Here is a 21105-nt window from a genome sequence, read left to right as displayed (position 1 = left end):
CTCCAAACGGAGCAAAGGATGGTTTTCAAAAAAAACTCTCAAAAGTCTGTGAGACTTCTACTACTGGCTTCAAGAATGGGCTTTACATTTTATTGAGTTCCTAATTCCTGTATGTAAAGGAATATTTACATTACAGAATACAGTTCCATTTCTGGCTACCAAGTTAGCACGTGTATCAGTCAAAAACAAAGGGACAGTTTGGCAGCTCACCATGTTGTGCCATGTGGGTGTATTTGACTGTAGAAATAATCCCCTTATTGCACAGTAAACTATTTTCACACAGTCATTGCTCTAGCTTCATTCTTTCCTAATTCTTAACAATACACAGCTCTGACAAAAGCCTGCTTCTGGTATAAATCTGCATTCTGGAGGTAGCATCAAGGTTTGGGTTTCGTTGGGTTTTTTAAGCAAATAAGAAATGTGCTATGGGAAAACAAACAGTGAAACACTTTTTTTAAAAAAGTAATACTGAACAGTTTTGGCAGACTGGAACTGTGAGAATAACGACTAACATCTTTGTGTGCTCAAAGCAAGGTGTGAAGTTTTTCAAAAGGCAGATAATGTTTTGTACTACTTAGTGCAAAAAACGATGCTAGTTTTTTTTTAAATCTTGGTCAAGTGTTTCACTAGTTGATAAAAATAACCTGCTAATATAATGATATTTACACATGTATACTAGAGGAAGTCAAACTTGACTGTTACATTCTCCTTTTCTGTAAGTTAGGAACGTCCCTGAGAGATGAATTCCAGTTACCTGTAAGTTTAGCACCATTAGCAGAGGTTAATTAAGTGAATTTTTGATGCTTTTTCTTCCCATATTCTCAGTGATCTCGGAGCCCAATTACAACTTCTCCCTTTATTGTTCCTGTTTCACTACAGTGAGTTCTGTTACACACTCCCCAGGTTTTCAGTCTGTGCACTGTGCCTCTTTTTCCCTGTCGAATTCCCTGGCAATCTTTAAGGCAGTGCTGTTGAGTGACACCGACTGCATGTTACAGACAATGGTGACAATCACCCCTCTGGGGGGAGCACCCCTGGCCCCGGGGCCCAGCTCCTCAGGCAGGATGAGGAGGACACTGCTTGCCCCCACTGCCCCCCCTGTGTGGGAAGCATAGTGTCTCTGCTGCCTGCAGCAGCCACACTGCTGCTGCTTCTCCACCACAGCCCAAGCCATGGCATATTTGCCATCCCTGTCCCACGACACCTCTGTTTTTGGCACCGGGGTCCACATCATGGACACTGTGCCCGGCTTGAGGTACCCAGGGAGAAGTTTGCCAACGCTGCTTTTAAACTGTCCGGCCTGGTAACTGTATAACAAGGCATTTCCAAACTTCAGGAGGTCCCCCACTGAGGACAGAAAGCCACCACCAGCCCACTTGTAGGAGTTGTCCACGTAGGGTGCGTTGACCAGCCGACCCTTTTTGTTGTAAACATAACACCTACAAATCAAGAACATTCAACTTGTCACTCTCAGGTACTGTGCATGACAATGTTAAGCTGCCCTACCTTGAGAGAGCAAACTGAGCATGTATTAGCTTGTTCAGATTTTTTTAAAATATATTATTCTTGAATATATTTATTGCAGAAAAATCAACAAGAAACTCAGACAGGAAAACAAAAATTAAGGTGACTTCTTTGGTTAGAAGCTTGGTTTCAATACAAGTACTAATCCTACTTACTCTTAGGATATACTAAGAATAAAGGCAATATACAAACAAGATATAACAGAAAGCAATAGATCAGCCAACAGAGATTTTTTGTTAAATCCCTGTACTAGATTTGAAGTGGTTTAAAGAAAGAGGAATTCTACAACAATAGATAATCAGACACTGAGCTGAAATGTCACTGAAGTCTTGGGTGACTGCTCTGACTGATTCCCCCCACTGCCCCATTCTGGTTGCCCTATTCTACAACAAAGCAAGAAGCATGAAAGTCTTGCAAAACACAAATTTTGCCAGCCGGAACTACAGAATGAAACTATGAGGAACAACACAACAGCAGTGCAGAATGAATTATGCTTTTGAAAGAAACAGTCCAATCATGCCTTGATTCATTCCATACAACACATGAGAAGGAATGTTGAATAAATAGATAACCCACTGAATTTCAACCTTTGGTCTTCAGACCACATAAGGTCCATGTACTACTTGGAAAGTTCTGAAAAGGAACAAATCTATTTAGCATGCACTTATATTGGAAAGGTTTTGGGAAACTTCTGAAAGTTATAATATTGAAAATCAGAGGTTGAAGCAAAGAGAGGTGAATGGTCCAAGATCCAAGACAACCATCAACTCTGCCAGTGATTCAGTATCTCATTGCCCCCACAGTGAGTGTTTTGATCACAAAAACACCCTGTTACAAAGGCACTGAAATGCCTGCCTTACACCTCTAAAAGATCCAGAAGATGGATTTTTAAACATTTTCCTATCAGTTAAATATAGTATAACCAAACCATTAAATAAACCTCAGCATGTCAATACATTCTGTTTTGAGGCAGCAAGCTACTTTGTGGAAGCAAACCCATCACATCAGCATCTCAGTTCTGCCTAACAATTAGTAGCCCAAAAAAGACCCTCAGAACAGCATCTGTCCCAATTCTTTCATCCCCAGCATATTTCAGGTTATAAAAGGATTAATATATGCACATGTTTAATAAACTTCACTGTACAAGCTTGATAATTTATGAGATCATGAGCATCCAGATGAGCTTCTGAGCCTCCAGCCAGAGAGCCTCTGAAATTTAGCAAGCAAACTAAATATCACCACAAAGCACCTTAGAATGCAGCAGCAAAGCTGTCTTTGAGCAATTAAAAATGCCTTGTGTCTATGTGTGCACAAACACACTGTGAATACACACTTGTATGTGAGTACCATAAATCTCAGATTCAACATGGTCATCATACTTTGAGAGCATTTGAGAACCCAAACTTTTTAAAAGTTCTGAGTCTCATTTCCCTGAGACTTTTACCACAATCTGCTTGGCCATTCAATGGAATTCTTGTCCCACACCAAAATTTAACAGGTGAGTCAATAATTGATTTCAGAGCCCAGATGGGAAGGTCAATAAAATAACAGAGAGAGACAGACAAGAAACTCCAGCCTTACCCACTATATTGGAATGGATTATCCAGATACATAGATTTCTCTGGGTTTGTTGTTGTGTGGGTGGGGGTTTTTTCTTTGGGTTTTTTGGGTTTTGTTTGTTTAGGGATTTGTGTGTGTGTGTGCTTTTTCCATGTTAAATTAATAAAAAAAACAATTGGTAGAGCACGTTCTGTGTTAAACAGAATTTTAATTCTGGTCAAAATTGATAATGCAACTTGATTCATGAAAACCCTGTGTTATTGTGAGACTATTACAATTCCATGGAACTCTTAAAATGCCAGTATATTAAGCAAACTAAGACAACTCTGATTTCCAATATAAACCCCTAGTTACTCCTTATTTTACTGTATTTACATTTACGTGCTTATTTGTACCCAAAGTAAACGTAAACTTCCAAGACACTCCTCCCACTTCCCCCATATTTACTCTTATAAAAGGAAACACTTATTTCCTACTCTAATTTTACACACTAATAACAGAACCAATGCCATGGTATTGGAAGCAGCTCCATGACTAACTTTGAGATAACATACAACACTTCATTTAAAAATCTGGAAAAAAATTTTCACACATTCTTAATTCAGTTGGCTTAATAAAGGCAGAAAGAGCAATGGTTGTTGGGGGAAAAAGCAAGTTTCATCTTTGCTTACCTTGCTCTGTTATATATCATTGCTTCATTGTCATCCAGTACAGTGGACAGCATATCCAGATCACGAAACATTTTCAACATATAATCTGTAAATTTTTGTCCTGAAGCTCTCTCCACAACAGCACTTAAGAGAGTAAAGCCATATGTTGAGTACAAGAACTGACTGCCTTGAAGAAACACAATGAGAAAGGGAAAAAAAACCATTAATGGCATGATGTTTAAATGGAATCACATCTATATACAGGAATGAATAATCAATTAAAAGACTATCTCTCCACCCTCATTTTAATATCATGTGAATCACAAGTTTATGATACTAAACCCCAGGAAATTCTGTACTGCAGAACAGAGCAAAACCCCCACACAAACACTCGTTTACTGGACTCCACCATCCTCATAACACGGAAAACTATTTGAAACAAATATCTCACCAGAAGAGCACACTTTGGTCTAAATTAATAGAAACTCACCTGGTTTAAAGAATAAAGGATCATTTTTAAATATCTTCAGTGATTCAATCACACTTTCAAATTTTTCCTTCAAGTAATACTCTTCCTGCTCAAACTCCTTGTCTCTCCTGCCAGGTTTTGAGTTCCGGCTTTTCGTCTCACCATCGTGTTCTTTCCTTGGTTTGGCAGAATCAGTTTTTTCAATCCCTTTGCCTTCTCTTTGTTCTTTATCCTGATGGGGTTTTGTTGGCTTCAGTGCTCTGTTTGCCTTTTCCTTTTCTTCTTTTACTTTTGCAATATCTTTTTCATAGTGACGAATCCCACTCAAGTGTGAAACCAACAGTCTTGTCGTAATAGTGACCTGGGACACAGGATAATGTGAGCTCCCTTAATTAAAACATATGCACTGAAATCACCAAACAAGTTAAATTCACCATGACAAGGAACAGACAAAGCTGTAAGACCTTTCAAACATCATGTATTAAACCCAGTAAAAATATGTACATATATACGCACACACTACACACTTGATATAAAACTGAATTTTCAGCATTGCTTTTCTGAGCAGCAACATCAGTACTTGTCTAAATGATTTTTAGTGTTTTACAGGAATAGGTCCAGATCCAGGAACCTGTACACAGACAGCTATGCCGTGACAGGAACAGAAATTTAAAAAAAAACCCTTAATTAATTGTTACCAATAAACAATTACATACCTTTTCACCCTCGTAGACTTTTTCTGGAAATTCAGGGACATATTTCTGCACTGGAGCATCTAAATCCAATTTCCCCTCTTCCCACAGTTTAGCCACAGCCATCATTGTGAGACACTTGCTAATGCTGGCTATTCTCATGATGGTCTCTGGCTTACACAGGACACGGTTCTCCACGTCAGCATAGCCCAGACCTTTGGGAAAATAAAACACTCTCGTAGGTGCTTTGCATAGACACAGGTTGAATTAATTATTTGCAATGATTTACTGGCCTCAAATGTTTTTCCTCCAGCTAAACTGGGATATGAAGCATTGGACTATGCCAGCTCCTGCTTTAACTAAGTTAATAACTTTTAATTGTAGCAGGAGTAGTTAATCAGAACCCATTGGATTAACCAATGGCACCCCAAGTTACTGATTAAGACTACAACAAACCTAATGATAAATTAAATGGAAGATTAAGCCAAAATTTACACTCCTGAGGTCAAATATTCAATGTATAAAACCCAAAGAGACCAAATCTAGACTGTAAAGTAACTGAACAGCAGTCATAAATACTCCTTTCATGAATTAATGATTGAAGCAGTAAAGGGTCTTATTTTATCAATACACAAATTGAGAAGGGAAATCACTCACAAACTCACAGCAGCGACCTAAGCTGTAAAGCTTCACAAAACAGTGCTGTTACACACACTGTTTCAACATCACTCAGCATGACTTCAATTAAAATACAGCTTAACGGTTTCTGTAACAGTGTTTTCCCATGTAACCCCACAAGTCTGCTAGCAAGAACTGGAATTAATAAGGCACTCTCAGGGTGCCATACTAGGCTTCAGTTTGAGCCAGGTTTGAAGGAACTGTGCAAGTGATGCTGCAGCATAAAAAGCAACAAAATGCAGCAACGACATGTTTGCAGGACAAGCAAGGCCTGGACACAATCAGTGCATCTCTGTCTATATAAAACTGTAGTTTAACAATTAACTACTCAGGAAAAAATCCAAAATCTTGATACAATATAAGAAATAAAGAGCCATGCCAGCCGCCAAAGACCCTTTCTCTTACATAGTTGCTACCTAAGTGCTTGCACAGTGCTTGTGAGCACAGATGCCGTTCCCCTCAGGGAAAACACCTCCCAGACCTCACACCATTCCCACCAGTTTGGCCAGGAAGCAGGTTTAGTACCCTGGTCACAGAGCACAAGCACCTCACACCTGCTGATGTTTTTCCCCCTTGAAGAAGGGGGAACGAGACCCAAACAGCCCGGAATTCTGCTGGAGCCGTGATCCCACCCCCAGCTGTCCCACAGCAGTGTTGGTCCCTGTGTCCAAGTGCAGCTGGGAACAGAAGGCTCTGCCCTGCCTTATGCTCCCACCCAGTGGCATTTGCCTTGCTACTGGATGTGGCATCCTAGTGACAAACCACAATCCTGGCACTCCTTCCCTCAGGCACTTCCCTGCTTGTCAAGGAAGGGACTCTGCAGAGGTCTCATAAAAACTTCTGCTTTCATTGCCAGGTAATTTGAGACCAGAAAAACCTCTGATCTGAGAAAGTTTGTTATAAAGTTTTAGCACAATATTCTCATTAGGGCACATTACAAAAGGTACCAGAGGCTCTCCCAACCCACTTCTGTCATGATGAAAGAGAAATTAAACCCCATAATCAGCTTTATACACATGTAAAAGTTCATGCAATAACTGACTGTCTGAAGAAAGTTAGTAACAATCTCACAAAGATTTTTTTCTTCAAATTCTATAAAAGATAAAATGAAATATGTTGCCATTTGCTACTATCATTTAAATTGTAACCAACGTATTGGGTTTTTGAAACTCATGAAAATGTTTCTGAAAACAGATACATGTTTTTAGGTTATTTTTAACATCAAATGTCTACACAATACAAGCAGTACTAACACATTCTACTTAAACCTAAACTGTGTAACCAGAAAAATCGCTTGCAACTTCTGAAAGGATGACACCCGTTAAATCCCAGCACCTTCCCAGCAAAAATCTGCACCTCAGCCCACAGATGGGAGACAGGTCACCAAATGTGAGCCATTTATTATTTTGACTATTAAGTCCCTGTGGGGAGAACATCTCTTTATCTCCTCGATACAGTTCTACCAGACAAATTATCTATTGCTTGGAGTGTCTGAATTGTTCATTTTTAAAATGTTCATCAGCTCTCCACAACATGCACAACTATTCCCCCGTCCACTGACCTTCTGACCAGACTTCCTTTCCATCCACAGAAACTCCAACTATTATACCTGGGATTCCTGCTTCATCCTGTGAAAAAAAAAAAACAGACAGAACATATTTAAAAGGATCTTTACAGTTAAAAAACACCTCCTCCCAAACCTTTAAACTGCAAGAGCAATCCTACAAATACACCTCTACATTGTTGCTTCATTACAGTTAAAATTTTGTTATGTACCAGTTGGGCTGAACTGATACAAACTGCTTTTGCAATGCTGCCATTTTTATCCAGCCTCTGGGAAAAACATAGCTAACAACAGTAACCACATAAATAATTTCTTTAATAATTCAATCCAATTAGGGAACAGGACATGTAAGAAGAACTGAACAGAAACAAAACATGACAGAGTTAATATGTAACAGGCAAACTGCATCACCTATTGGCAAGCAGGACTTCAAAGGAGCTTCAGCTGGATTTTCAAAGTAACTACAACGTACTTTTTAAACAGAATCCCAGATTATGCTGAGCTGGAAAGGCCCCACAAAGATCATCCAGTCCAACCCTCAGCCCTGCACAGACCCATCCCCAAGAGTCCCACCCTGTGCCCCAGAGGATCATCCAAACCCTCCTGGAGCTCTGGCAGCCTTGGGGCTGTGCCCACTGCCCTGGGGAGCCTGGGCAGTGCCCAACCACCCTCTGGGGGAAGAACCTTTGCCTGAGATCCAACCTGAGCCTGCCCTGACACAGCTCCAGCCATTCCCTGGGTCCTGTCCCTGGTCCCCCCAGAGCAGAGCTCAGTCCCTGCCCCTCCTCTGCCCCTGCCCAGGCTTTGGAACTGCAGGGAGGTCTCCCCTCAGTCTCTTCTCCAGCTGAACAGCCCCAGTGCCCTCCGTGTCCTCACACGGCTCTTGCCTGTCCTTCCCTCAGCCTGTAGTTCGCCCCTGTTCGCAGTGCCCCACACTGTGCCACATCCCACAGCCCCCGTACCGACCCGGCCCGAGCAGCACCGGCACGGGCAGCGCTCCCCTCACACCTTGACCCTCCGCAGCAGGTCCCTGCTCCGCTCCACGGCCGCGCCGAAGCCCCGCGGGGGCGGCGGCTCCTCCTCCCGCCCTCCGTCCGCCTCGCCCCCCGCTCGCGGCCGGATCCCCATGGCCAGCCCCAGCGCCAGCCCCCAGCCCCAGGGCCGGGACCCAGGGACCCGCCCGGGCCGCGCCGCCGCCCGGCACAGGGACCGGCACAGAAGGGCCCGGCCCGGCAGAGCCCGGCCCGGCAGAGCCCGGCCCAGGGCCCGGCACAGCCCCGCCATGGCCGGGCCGGACATGGCACCGCCCGGGCACAGGCACCGCCAGCCGCGCCCGAGCGCATCGAGCGCCGCGCCTGAGGGAGAGACGGGACAGGCGGGGCCGGAGGAGAGCGGGGAGAGGCGGCACGGCTGTGCGTGGGAGGTACACGGGGTGTACACGGGTTAAATACGGGGTGTACAGGGGTTATACACCGGCTGTACGCGGGACATACACACGGGTTATACAAAGGCTGTACACGGGTTATACACGGATTATACACCGGCTGTACACGGGACATACACACGGGTTACACACGGGCTGTACACGGGATGTACAGAGGTTATACACCAGCTGTACCTGGGATGTACACCAGCTGTACCTGGGATGTACACGGTTTGTACATGGGTTATACAAGGAATCAAAGAATGCCTTAGGTTGGAAAAGCCCACCTTGTCCCCCAGCCCAGAGCACTGAGTGCCATGTTCAGTCCTTCCTTGGGCACCTCCAGGGGTGGAGACTCCAAACCTCCCTGGGCAGCCCCTGCCAAGGCCTGACCACCCTTTCCTTCAGGAAATTCTTCTTGATCTCCGACCTGACCCTCTCCTGGCACAGCTTCAGGCTGTCCTCTCCTCCTGTCCCTTGTTCCCTGGGAGCAGAGCCCGACCCCCCCCGGCTCCCCCCTCCTGTCAGGGAGTTGCAGAGCCAGAAGGTCCCCCCTGAGCCTCCTTTTTCCAGGCTGAGCCCCCCCAGCTCCCTCAGTTCTCCTGCTGCTCCAGCCCCTTCCCCAGCTCCATTCCCTTCCTTGGACATGTTCCACCTCAATGTCCTTCTTGTCATGAGGGGCCCAGAACTGGACACAGCACTGGAGATGTGGCCTCACCAGTGCCCAGCACAGGGGATTTAGAGCTGGTTCCTTTATTTAACCACCAAAAGCCACCTACTTGTGCAGTCACAGGCAGTATTTAGCAATGTGAGTCAAATCCCTGTGAATCCTCACCAAAGCCTTACTCTTAGAAAAGAAAGGTTTTTAGGGCACAATTCCTTTCTGCCGGGTTACTGGAATGCCCAGAGCCCCTGGCAGGCTCAGCACCACCCACTCTTCCTCCTGATGGAGGTGGGTTTGTAACTTCTGCCAGCACCAACGTGGCCCTGACAGAATAACCTGGTTTTAACCAACAGTTCTGTTGCACTGACATATAAGAAAAAGATAGAGAGAAGGTGAAGAATGCTGCAAGCCACAACGTATTTTCTTAACTCTGCTCTCAACAGCAAATGACTGCAGGATAAAACGAGAAGAGCCTCTTTTATCAAATGTATGCCAGGCAGAAGGGAAGTAGAGCAAGCTGGTCTAACACCCAGATAAAACTTTTTACCTGCAAGATGAGCATATTTGATCTTGGTTAGTCAGGAATTACTTACAAATGTTGAATCTTCCAACGCTTTAGTGTCAGTTTTCAGCCTAGGGCAGTGCCCACAGCACAGCAGGCACATGCAGAGAGCTCTGAAAGGACAGACTCTCCTGTTCACAAGTGTGGCTCAGTGTTTTGAGATGCTAACCCAGGGATTTCCACCTTCTTCGTGTCCCATGATCTCAGAAGTTGTGGGATTTGGCAGGGAGTCAGGCCAAACAGCTTTCATGTGTGAAGTCAAATGCAGACCAGATGTTACCCTTTTCACTGCAGGCATTTATTGCTCATTAGTATTTTCTCAATAAAGCTCCATTGCTTATCACGGTACAACTTCATAACCAACTGGTACAAGATGCTGTATTTACTGTCTTGTAACTCATTTTCCCTGTGTTAAACTGTCTCTGGAAGCGTTTTGCAGCAGGATTCTCTGCATTCTTGTATTAATCTGCTCAGCAGGAACACTCCTTGGCACCACACTTTTGAATGGGCCTGAAACAGAGCTTGCCATTTTTCTCTGATTGCCTTAATGAAAAGCTTTGTGTTAAATCCAGTAGCACAACATGACCTGCAGTTATCTGTTGTCTCTTCCTCTAAACTGCTGGTTTTGCTAACTTTGAGTTATCAGGCTTACGAGGCTTTGAGGGTCTTCTACTTCCACTGATGGCAATAGACAATTAGGATGGTGAGCACTAGGCTCATCCAATTCTAATTTAACAAAAAAGACAATATTTTTCTTCTGTCATTGTCCATAAGTCACTCAGAAGTACAGGCACAGATTCTCAGCTGTGATCCATCTTCTTTATGTAACACAGCCAGAAAAGTTGGAGACCCCTCTGGCTGGGAGGAAAAAGCTGCACATGGTTGGTTTAGCGCTAAACCAGCTGACTTTTCCTCTGTCCTGCCTCCTTGCCAAGCCATACTTGCCAGATTTGAAGAGCCTGTGTGTTGAGATAGGCCTTATCCAGCTGATAAAGAATGGTGGCACAATGGGTCTCCCAGCAGAGCAGGGCTGTGCTCCCTCACCTCAACGTGGGCCAGATTTGGAGTCTCACCATCAAGAATCTCTAAAAGTTTTACAGCCTTTAAGACAAACACCACAGGCTCAGTTTGTTGAGTGCTGCTGCATTCACTGGCTTTGTGATGGCACTGTGACTGTGTGAGCTGGGGAACCCCAGGAAGGTTGGCAGCAGCTTTTGTTCTGTTCTGCAGTGGTGCAGCCCTCCAGCACAAGGTGCAATATGCTCATTGCTCCTGGTGGTACCAGTTTGTGGAAACATCAGGTATTTGCAAATTGTGAGGCTTCATCAGCACTTCCTAAAACATGACTCTCAAAAAAACCAAAACCAAAACAAAAACAACCCCTAAAAACATTCAGGCCTTTAGAAAACAACTTCATCACTTCCATCAGTGTTCCTCCATTTCTGCGAGTGCTTTTGTGGATCCTGATGTCTCAGCAACATTGAAGGATGTTATTGTGGCTGTTCCTGCTGTAGGTCTGGACTTTGATCATGTTATTTTTTGCTATGATGATCTCATTTGCTTTTCTAGTTCACTGACAAACTCTACAGTGACACGCCCCTAAATTTAATGTTTCCATTGAAAAAATGGGTTATGTTTTTAACAAACAACATCTAAGGTTTGAAAGACAAAAAACAAGTGATGAGTATTAGTATTCCCCTGATAAAGGGCTGGTCAGTTCTGAAGTCATGAGCCCAGCTCTGCTCTTTCATCCTATTAAATACCATTTGTAACTGCCACAGACCCAGACTGAAGCTTGAAGGCTGAGTGTGTAGGAAGGGGCTCTTAAAAATGTAGAAAGTAACAGTGTAAAGAAGCTCCTTTTCTTTATTTGGATTTATTGCAAAACAATGAAATGTTCCATTAATCCAATGGATTACCATTATTCCAACTGGATCCCAATAATTAAAAACTAACTTTTAGATCTAAAAATGTTGAATCTAATGAAATACTATTAACAGACAAAAGCCAAAATTGTCAAAAAGGACTGTAATTTATATTTGTGCTAGGTAAAATGAAGAAAAATAGGAAAGCAGCAATTAAAAATATTATCTATATACACAGATATGTGGGAAATTTATGTTGATGGAAAATGCAAAGAGTAAAGGGATAATGATTCTCTTGATCAAACCTGATGTTTCTACTCCCAGCACAGGAAAGATTTAAAAGACTTTCTGAATTTGAAAAGAATATAAATAGAGTGAATGTTAGATGTAGAATTTGAAAAGAATATAAATAAAGGGAATGTTAGATGTAGAGAGAAATTGAGCTGTGCTTTCTCTGTCTCTTTGCAGAAGCAATTTCATTTATTTGAGAAGCAAGAGACAGAATTTTTATTCCCCTCTGGCTTGAAGCATTTGTACAGTAGATGGCAGTAAAAACCTTCACCAGTTTAACCAGTTGCCCATAAAAGGAGTGGTTCCACTGCAGTGGGATCTCTCTTGGCTGTCCCAGAATTGCTGAGCTCAGTTGTCATTACAGGTTCCTCACCCACCTCCATTTTTTGTTTGCTCTTGGTCAGTGTAGCTGTTCTCAGAGCGTTATATTTTGCTTTTCAAGTAAGGAACGGCTGCCTGACTACAGTGCCTGTATCCCTGCAGTGAACAGTGCACCAATAACACCCTATGCTAGGACAGTTAGACTCAGCCATGAAAGCAGACAGACTGTCCTCTAGAGGTACATAAAAAAATACAAACTCACAGCTTGACTTTAGGATTAAAATCTTCCCTGGGTTGTTGGGGTTTTTTTCCCATACTAAGGTTGCAGGTGGGTGAATTCCCCAACAGCTTAGCTGAGAAACATTGGTCAGGAACAACCCTTTAAACATGTAAGATGTCTGGCCAAGAGAAAGAGGAGCATTAAAACCAGTGGGTCTTCAGACATTGAAATCAACGTGTCCATCAGCAGCTCTGCTTGAACTGTGATTCAGATATTTGTTAATCAGAACTGTCTGGGGAGTTTAAACATGACATGCTTTTTCTGCACCGCACCAGAACACTGATCCTGTTGTGGCCACAGCAGCAGCACACGGTGCCATGGCCCTGTCCCCTCACAGGTCTCTTCCAGGGCAGCAGTTGTGGTCCCCAGACCCAACCAGGAGCCCAGGCAGCAGCACAGACCTGCAGGCTTGTGCAGAACCACAGCTTGGCAGCTTTATTCCCTCCCCACTCCCAACACAAGCACCATAAAACCAGCATAACTCTCCTTAATTTACTCCATTTCCCTGTGTACTCAGGATGTGTCACCTGGGCACTGTGTGCTTTCAATACAATAGAATATGAAAGAGCTCTATAGAGCCACACTACTACTGCCTTAGTGTCTGAAGTTGCATGCAGTCTGACAGAGGTTCCTAGAAAAAACAGGATGGGAGCTTGGGAAATATTTCGCATGTTAGGGACAGGAATGCTGAGAATACCATGCTGTGGTTACAGATCACCCAAAGGACACACACATTTATTTTTCTTCTTTGCAAAAACATTAGTTTTGAAACTTCAATTTTGCAGTGGTGATTTCCTCATATTTTTAATTCAGGGTCTACTTGAAACCTTTTGGGGCTCAGAGGAAAAATAATTGTCACCAGCTGAAAGTGTGTAGTGAAGGAACATTTGTGAAATATATCAGTGTAAAAAAAGAAAACCACCACCACACACACACTAAGAAAAACATGAAGAGTTTTCTTCTATTTTCCTGAAGTTGTTCTCCAGGTACTTCTGACAGAAAACTAAGACAGAGAGGACTGAAGAATTTTGTCCATGAGAATGGCTTCACATTTATCATCTGAATTCAGTGGGTGGGTATAACTTTTTTGCCCTCTCCGGCTTTTCTCTCCACTCAGTGGGCAGAGGTACAACAGACCCTGGGCAATGATGCTGTTCATCACCACTCCTCACAGTGCCAGAGGCACCAGGCAGCACCAGGGCCTTGGCCTTTTCCAATTGTATCTTTTCAGGCTCCAGTACGTTGCTTCAAAACTAAGTAACAAATGATGGAAGGCGTAAAACACCTGAAAGATTAAACATATTAACCATAAGGTATCACTGTGAAGCTCAGGTGCCCAGAGATACAATCAGGATGTGCAGGCACTTAGGGAAGCTTTCCAGCTTGCTGTGCAGAGCTCCTCACAGTTGGGGGATAACCACCTCTCTTTCCAACCTTTCTCCCCAAAATATAAAGCTCAGTGAAACGAGCAAGTCCCAGACAACTGTGAGTCAGGAAACGTGGCTATGAGAACTCTGAGGGCCTGACACGGACTTGCTTGTGGGAGAAGTGGACCAGGCAACTGCACCCAGACATCCTCAAATGCCAGTGCCCAGTGCCACCTCCCAGCAGTGCCTACAAGTCAGAAAACAACCCCAACAGGCACATTTGCTTAGTCAGATACAGCAGCAGGAGGAAAAATGTGTTTCCAGGTTTTCTATGTGACTTCAGGGCACAGCCCTGTGTGAAGAACACAGTCCTGCTTTGCTGTGTTTATCTGTCCTGCTCAGGACCCAGCCATTCAACATTATTTGAAACTCCAGCATACATTTTTACTGATCACTATTGTCATAAGCAAATGCTTCCCTGCAGTTCATGCCAAACACTCACCCAGCTGTGTGTGCAGGCTGGTTGCCAGCCCATTTTCCACACATTCTCTGCTCTGACTCTCCATTCTAGCGTGGTTTCACCCACCTGTGCTGCAACTGCACCTTCGTTTTGCTTTGCAGACACGTCCTGTGCCACTAAAACTGCTCCTTATGAGAGCAGAGTGCAGATATAGCTTGAGAAACTGCACAGTACAAAACAGGAAAAGGCCTCTTATCAAATTAGTAACGTCTCGGGTATTTGGGTGGAGGCCTTTGGCACTGGGTTGGAGTATTTTTATGGGAGTGAGGCCATGCACTGCAAACTCCATTCCTGTGCTCCATATTCATCTTTCCAAGCTGAGGCATGTTCCAAAAGAGCCTCTCTGAAGATGTCCAAGTGTACAATTACCATCTGCTACACAAATTGGTCAGAAGGGGTTTTACTCTGTCCCCTTTCCACAAGTGTAAAAAGAGGGTGATTCAGGTTTAATGGCACTTACAGATTTGTACTGTAATAGGATCATTGTAAAAACTAAAGTAGGTGCTTTATTTGTACCTTTGCAAGCAGAGCTATGGGGAACAACTAAGGACATTTTAAAAACTTCCCTACTAAGGGAAGACAACTGCCTGGGACGACTGACCTCTCCAATAAGCACTAACTGTAGGACAGTTCATCTCTCCTGTGACTTGGAATAACCCATCAACTGCTTGAGTGGGAAATACTATAATCTATTTATTTGACTTTGAACCAAACCATTTCCTTTGTTTAGATGCTGCATGTCCTGTCTGTTGCATAGCAGTGTGTGTCAGGTACACACACAGTTATGCTTTAGTGTGATTAACATTACTCAGTAGAACAGTTTTACTACCTGCATGCTCCTCTTAATGTCTGCCACTCAGCACGGGGTCTTTTCAGCCTTTCATCTCCAATAAAAACCATCTTTCAGTGTGAGCAAGATAAGGATGCATCAGAGGAGACTCAAGCTCAAGGTGTGCTGATGCTGCAGGGGAAGCTCTACTTAATGGATGATGACATTTGTTCCAAGTGGTGCAATGAAAGTTAACAAGTTCCTACTCGACTTGGTGCCTGCCAAATTTAAACAACAGCTGTGAGTAAAAAGCGTTTCTTACATGGACTGTTGTGTCCTTGTAAGTTCTCAAACAGGAAAATAAAACAGAAGCAAAGAGAAATCCCCATGTTGTCTGAGAGATGTGTCTATAACTCGAAGTGACACATGGTTTGCTGTTAGAGACTAATGTCTCCATTATTGATTCAAAGGTAAAACAGACACAGGCAAGAGGAACTGGGCAAGCAGATTTCCAAGCTCTCTGGGTTTACAGTAGCTTAAATATGGATTTTTGCAATCTCACACCTTTAATGCAGTATGCAGGTGTCCCACTCAGATCACAACAATCTGCTCAGTGCCTTTGAACACCAGCCTTTTTCTTTAGAAGCTGAAATACAGCGTTGCAACCCTCACTGTGGGCAGCCCTTTGGTTTGTAAACCTGCACACCCAATGTCACAGCAGCTTTGACACAAGAGAGAACTTTTTACTGTGCAATGACTATTAAAGCTCAGTTCTACAACACAGACTTTGCTCTAATGAAACTGTTTGTTTGACCAAGGCTTAGTCAAACAGGGAGGCCTGAGCTGCATATCCTCCCTGTGTGTCTATGGCCAGAGTCGTGTGTACACCTGGGTGGGTTGGGAAAATCATCTTTAAAACAGCTTAGCTAAAAATGGCACAAATCCCTACACAATCTGCACTCCATTTAAACTTGGATTTTATTGATTCCATTTAATTAAATCCCAACTGTTAATAGCATGTGATTTACAAATATAGTGGATCCAGAGTAAACTCTTCCTGTCATCCCTTTTGCTCACTGCAGTGTTCCCAATGCAGCAGCACCTACACTGATGGGGGAGCAGAGGGAGGAGTCAACAATTAATTGTTCAGAAAGGTAATAATCTCTGTCTCCTACACACACAGACTTTTCATCTCAATCTGTGACAGTAACTCAGCACAGAGCACCTCCCATGGACTAACAACCAGTTTGGGTTGTTAGTTGGGCTGCCTCTTGTATCCATAGTCCTTCCCACCAGTTGGTAATCCCCTGGGAATGCCTTGCCCTCAGACATGGCAGCCTCTGAAGGTAATAAAAGAACACACGTGTTTGCTACATGTTGCTGCAGAAAAGCAGCAAAAAGTGGTGGGTTTGCATTTGTATTTTTTAAAGTGTTGTGATAATGAAGTTCCACCACAGAGGAATTTACCCCGTGTGGCAAGAACCACTGAGAGAAAGAATTTTTATGGAAAAATTTCCTGCGTATTTTAAACCCAGGTGAGGGGTGACAAAGAATTTCCTGCTACCTGGGCTTTGCCAAACATCTTCCTCGTGGCAAAGGAATGAGGTGGCTGCACAAACACAAGAGGAGGCTCCAGGAGCAGGACAAGGCATAACTACAGGGCAGGATTTAGAGGGGGAGGATTCATTCATCTGTACATCACCTTCATGCTGTCTTTACCCTCCCCACTGGCCTTTAGCCCCCATGTGCAATTCTATCTTATTGTTTCCTTTATTTGGCTACTTTCTCACCTAGTAAATCTTCCAGATACCTTTTTTTTTTTCTGGACAGCCTGCACAAATTACATCATCCTTTTATCCTATTTCATAGTCTCCATGTGTGCAATAAAAACCAAGGAAGTAGCACAGCAATCCAGATGAAGTGGAAAGAAGTCTGGCAGGCTCATCCTTGCTGGCTGCAAAAAAAACATAATCCAGGAAAGATTTTGAAGCATTTTCCCAGGCTATTCCTCCAACTAATAGTCTTGTCAAGAAAAACATGACAGCTATTGGTGGACCTGCAAAGAAATGCTCTATTTTTAAACTGGAAACTCCCACAGATCTCCATGTTCCTATCAATACCAATGTGTTCCAAGTTAAAACAACTTACCAGAGCTTTGCAGCTGCACCATCCTGAATGTTCTATCACAAATTCCACTGCAGGGACAGCAGATCTGCATGACTTTCCCCAGTGGCACAGTCAGCCATCAGCAGGTGGAGGACTTTGCTGGTTTTATCCAAAGAAACACTGTTTGCCATAAGCTTTGGCTGAGACAGATCCCATGGATTCTGATCTGACAGTTCTGTTTGAATCTCGGGGCAAAAATGAAAACTACACCCATAAAAGAACAATCCCAAGGAGCAGAGCATGGTCAGGCCCTGGAGTGGAAGACATTCAAAACCCTTTGCAGGATCATGGCCCCAAGCATATTTCAACCCTTTCTACCCACGATCCATGTATTCCTGCTGTACACAAATGAGAGGAACGTTCCCACAACACTTGCTGTCTGTGTGTTATGACATGTGGTACTGGCAGGTGCAGCTGGATCTGCAGGACTTGGGGGTTTGTGTGTGTTTGCTCTATTTTTTTTAATGAAAAAGATGCTGTTTAATCTTTATCCAGCTATTCCTCACACCAGCAAAGAGACAGGAAGAAGCCAGTGTTGAGTTGTCCTTAAAGGCCACAATACTCAAATCCAAAATACTACATCATGGCCTTTCATTTTGGTGCATTATGAGTCAGGAAAGAACAAATGGAAAGAAGTAAGGGGGTTTCATGTGTCTGTAAGACCTCTGTGTGCTCCTGCTCCCCATTGTTTCCATGTGGACTATCTAGATTGCTCACTAAGCTGCTGGCATTGTGAGGGGTATCCTGCATTTATGCAATTCTCAGCAGCAGCTTAGGAACTGGCAAGGCTCTGGCTTGCAGGAAACTAGATGGGTTTGCAACCGAAGCCAAGAAGATTATGCAAACTTTCTGTACCTTGGAAAGAGTGCAACACACACTGAAGACAGTAAAGCTACACAGTTTTCCTCTACTCTAAATGCTATTCCTGTGTGCATTTTCAAAAAGCCCTCCATAGAGATAAAAAGCATTATCCTTATTTCCTCTGCTTTGGCTACAATTCCCACTTAATCCTTCACTGATGCTCCTGATATATTATTTAAAAAATCCAGAAATAACTAAAAAAATCCCCAAAGGAACATTTGAGAGAGAAATACTCTATTTTCCCAAGTGCTGAGTCACATAAAAAGTGTTTCCCCCCCTCAATTTTTACATTTTTTAGTTGGCTAATCACTTTCTTCTTTTGCTGCCACTACAAACATTACAGCAGTCACAGCCCAGTGTAGCAGATATTCCTACAATATTAACAACATAGTGAAGTTTGGCAACTTAATCCAGATTTTAAGTAGCATCAATGAGAGCAGAAATTGGTCAATGTGCATAATACCTTCCAGATTCAGATTTCTCACCCAGGTGCTCACTCAGAGGCAGTGCAGGCTACTGCTTCAGCCTTGTTTCTTAATCTAAGTTCCTTTTCTTTCTTATCTGTCTCATGCCATCCGACAACTCCTGACTGAACTGGTTGACAGGCTTTGACCACACAGAACTGTATAAGACAAATTAGATTTCTGCAAATTTTGTGAACATAAGGAACCATCAAGATGGACAGAGCAAGCCTCTGAGGGTCCTGAGGGAAGGAAAGGCACACCCTGCAGCATGTCCTGCATATTATTTGACCTCAGAGAAATCCCAAGAGGGAGCAAGAGGCAACACAAATGTCTCAGTATCTGGAAAATAATTCATTGCAAGTTTACAACCAACAATGAGACAGGAATCTGCAAGAAAGCAGGTTTTGCCAGTTCTGGTGCTCCCAGAACTACTCATTTCATGGAGAGAGGTCAACTCAAAAAACAAGCCAGACAATTACAGAGCATGGCTGCAGAATTACGGGGTATTTTAAACTGCCAAACATGGTTTGGCATTGAAAAAAAGGGTATCTCTTCAAACCCGGATACACATCCTGAGGAATAGTGAATAATGCAGGGCTCTGTGATTTAACAAGTTTTCAGAGTTAACATTTCAGGCAAAGCAGCTGCAAGAGAGAGAGAGAGATTCCCATTTGCTTGGAACGGGGCTAAATCAGGGCTCAATTGGTTTATTTTTACAAGCCAATGCTTTCTAGTTTCCCTGAGTTTGTCTGATTAGACACTGCATGCAAAGAATCCATAAGGGGCACTGGCTTATGATGTATGGCAGAAACAGCTTTTCCTACTCCAGCAACTACACCCTTATGTCTATTTATGTGTCTGTTCCTCGTCAGCAAACGAAGGCCCTTGGTGTGAGGCACCATTATGGTCACTGCTCCCTTCAGCTCTCCTTGGAACTGGAAAGCTTTTATTGATCTCTTCTGAAGCTTTCTGGATTCATCTGCAGCACTGCACTTCAGGGAAGTCCGCAAACAGATTCTTTTCAGATTAATTCTTATCTCCCTGCTTGCACACGCTCACCCTGTTCATGGTGACATGATATCACCGAGACATGGAAACCACAGCCTCCTCCTCCCCCTGACACACAGGCAGAGCCGAGCTCAGATTCCCCAGACCACAAAGGGCTTTGTGGTCTCCTGGAAAACAGGCAATTTTGAGAAGCAAACAAAGGGTCTGACCTCACCCAGACACATTGTTTAGGACCCAAGCACACACCACGGGACCATAACAGCAAGGCAGTGCAGTTGGCAGCACACTCGGCTGTGTGAGACTCGTGGCCCGGTGCCAACAGCTCCTCTGTTCTGCTCCACTCTCTGGGTGGCCTTGGGCCCTACCCTGCAAACTATTACCGGCACGGCCCTTCCCTGCTGGAGGCACCCCACTGATCCAGCAGCACCAGCCCAAGCCACGCTCTCAGAGCTCAGTGACCTGACATTTCATCTTGTGCTAAGGAAGGGAGGACAAGGATTGGAGTGACTTACACCTCTGCACCACTGCTGCTTGGAACTGTGCACTCAGCCTCCATCACAAGGCACTGCAGGAGCCTTATGACATATATTCTGCTTCCCAAAACCACAAGGGAAACATGAAGCCAGGGATTTCACCCTTTCCATTCAGGATGACTTGGCAGCAGCCAATCAATCATGTAAAAGCTTGCAATGCTACCAAGTTCCTCCCTTTGTAACAATCAAAAAAAGCCAGACCTGCCCCAGTAAATCTTCTCTCTCTGACTCCCACTTAACCTGAAGTTATTATGTGTTACTTTACGCTTTCAACAGAAGCTGATAAAGTCACCTTTCTTCAGCTGCTTGCTAAGGGTCCACTAATGGAAATTCTTTGGTGATCTGGAAGGTTATCTACACCTGCCTCCTGCCAAGCTCCTTGCTGCTGGAAGGATGGGCAGCACCAACTTTCAGCAACATACTACAGGAAAAGAAGCAGTACAAGTTATTTTTCTAGTTCTGAAGTTGCCCACTGACAGACCTCACAATTCAAAGACACCCACATGTAGAAATTACAAATCAGCAGTGAAAAAGTTGGGTGAAAGGATCTCTTATGAACGTGACACGCGACTTTGGAAGGTTTATCACAGTATCCCAGTAAATTAACCCAGATTACCTGGTAAGATATACAAATACAGGGTAGTTCTTCCAAGAGCAAGGCCTTTAGGACTCATTTACACAGAGGTCTATGGGAGTTCTGCCATGGCCTTACCAAAACTAGTTTGGGTCAACAATGAATAATTTATAGCCTGCATTTTTATATAACCAGCACATCACAGGGAACCACGAGGGACACTGCACACGTGCAGACTTCACACACAGACAGCTGACGTGATGAGAAACAAATCACAGGAGAGCAAAATTAAAAAAAATG

The 21105-nt window shown here is 43.7% G+C and overlaps 1 protein-coding gene across 1 annotated transcript; it reads right to left on the bottom strand.

The window, feature by feature from the left end:
* LACTB (lactamase beta) lies at window positions 1-8421 on the bottom strand. The gene is made up of 6 exons (XM_027704403.1): window positions 8146-8421; window positions 7135-7201; window positions 4920-5110; window positions 4225-4564; window positions 3756-3921; window positions 1-1439 (listed from the first exon to the last, which is right to left on the bottom strand). The coding sequence occupies exons 1-6, from the start codon at window positions 8419-8421 to the stop codon at window positions 908-910; spliced, it is 1572 nt and encodes a 523-aa protein (XP_027560204.1). The 3' UTR covers window positions 1-907.
* Window positions 8422-21105: the final 12684 nt, after the last annotated feature.

Source organism: Neopelma chrysocephalum, unplaced genomic scaffold (genome assembly GCF_003984885.1).
Source record: "Neopelma chrysocephalum unplaced genomic scaffold, ASM398488v2 Primary Assembly neopelma1_274, whole genome shotgun sequence".
Classification (NCBI taxonomy): Eukaryota; Metazoa; Chordata; class Aves; order Passeriformes; family Pipridae; genus Neopelma; species Neopelma chrysocephalum.
This window is presented reverse-complemented; position numbering and strand designations above follow the sequence as displayed.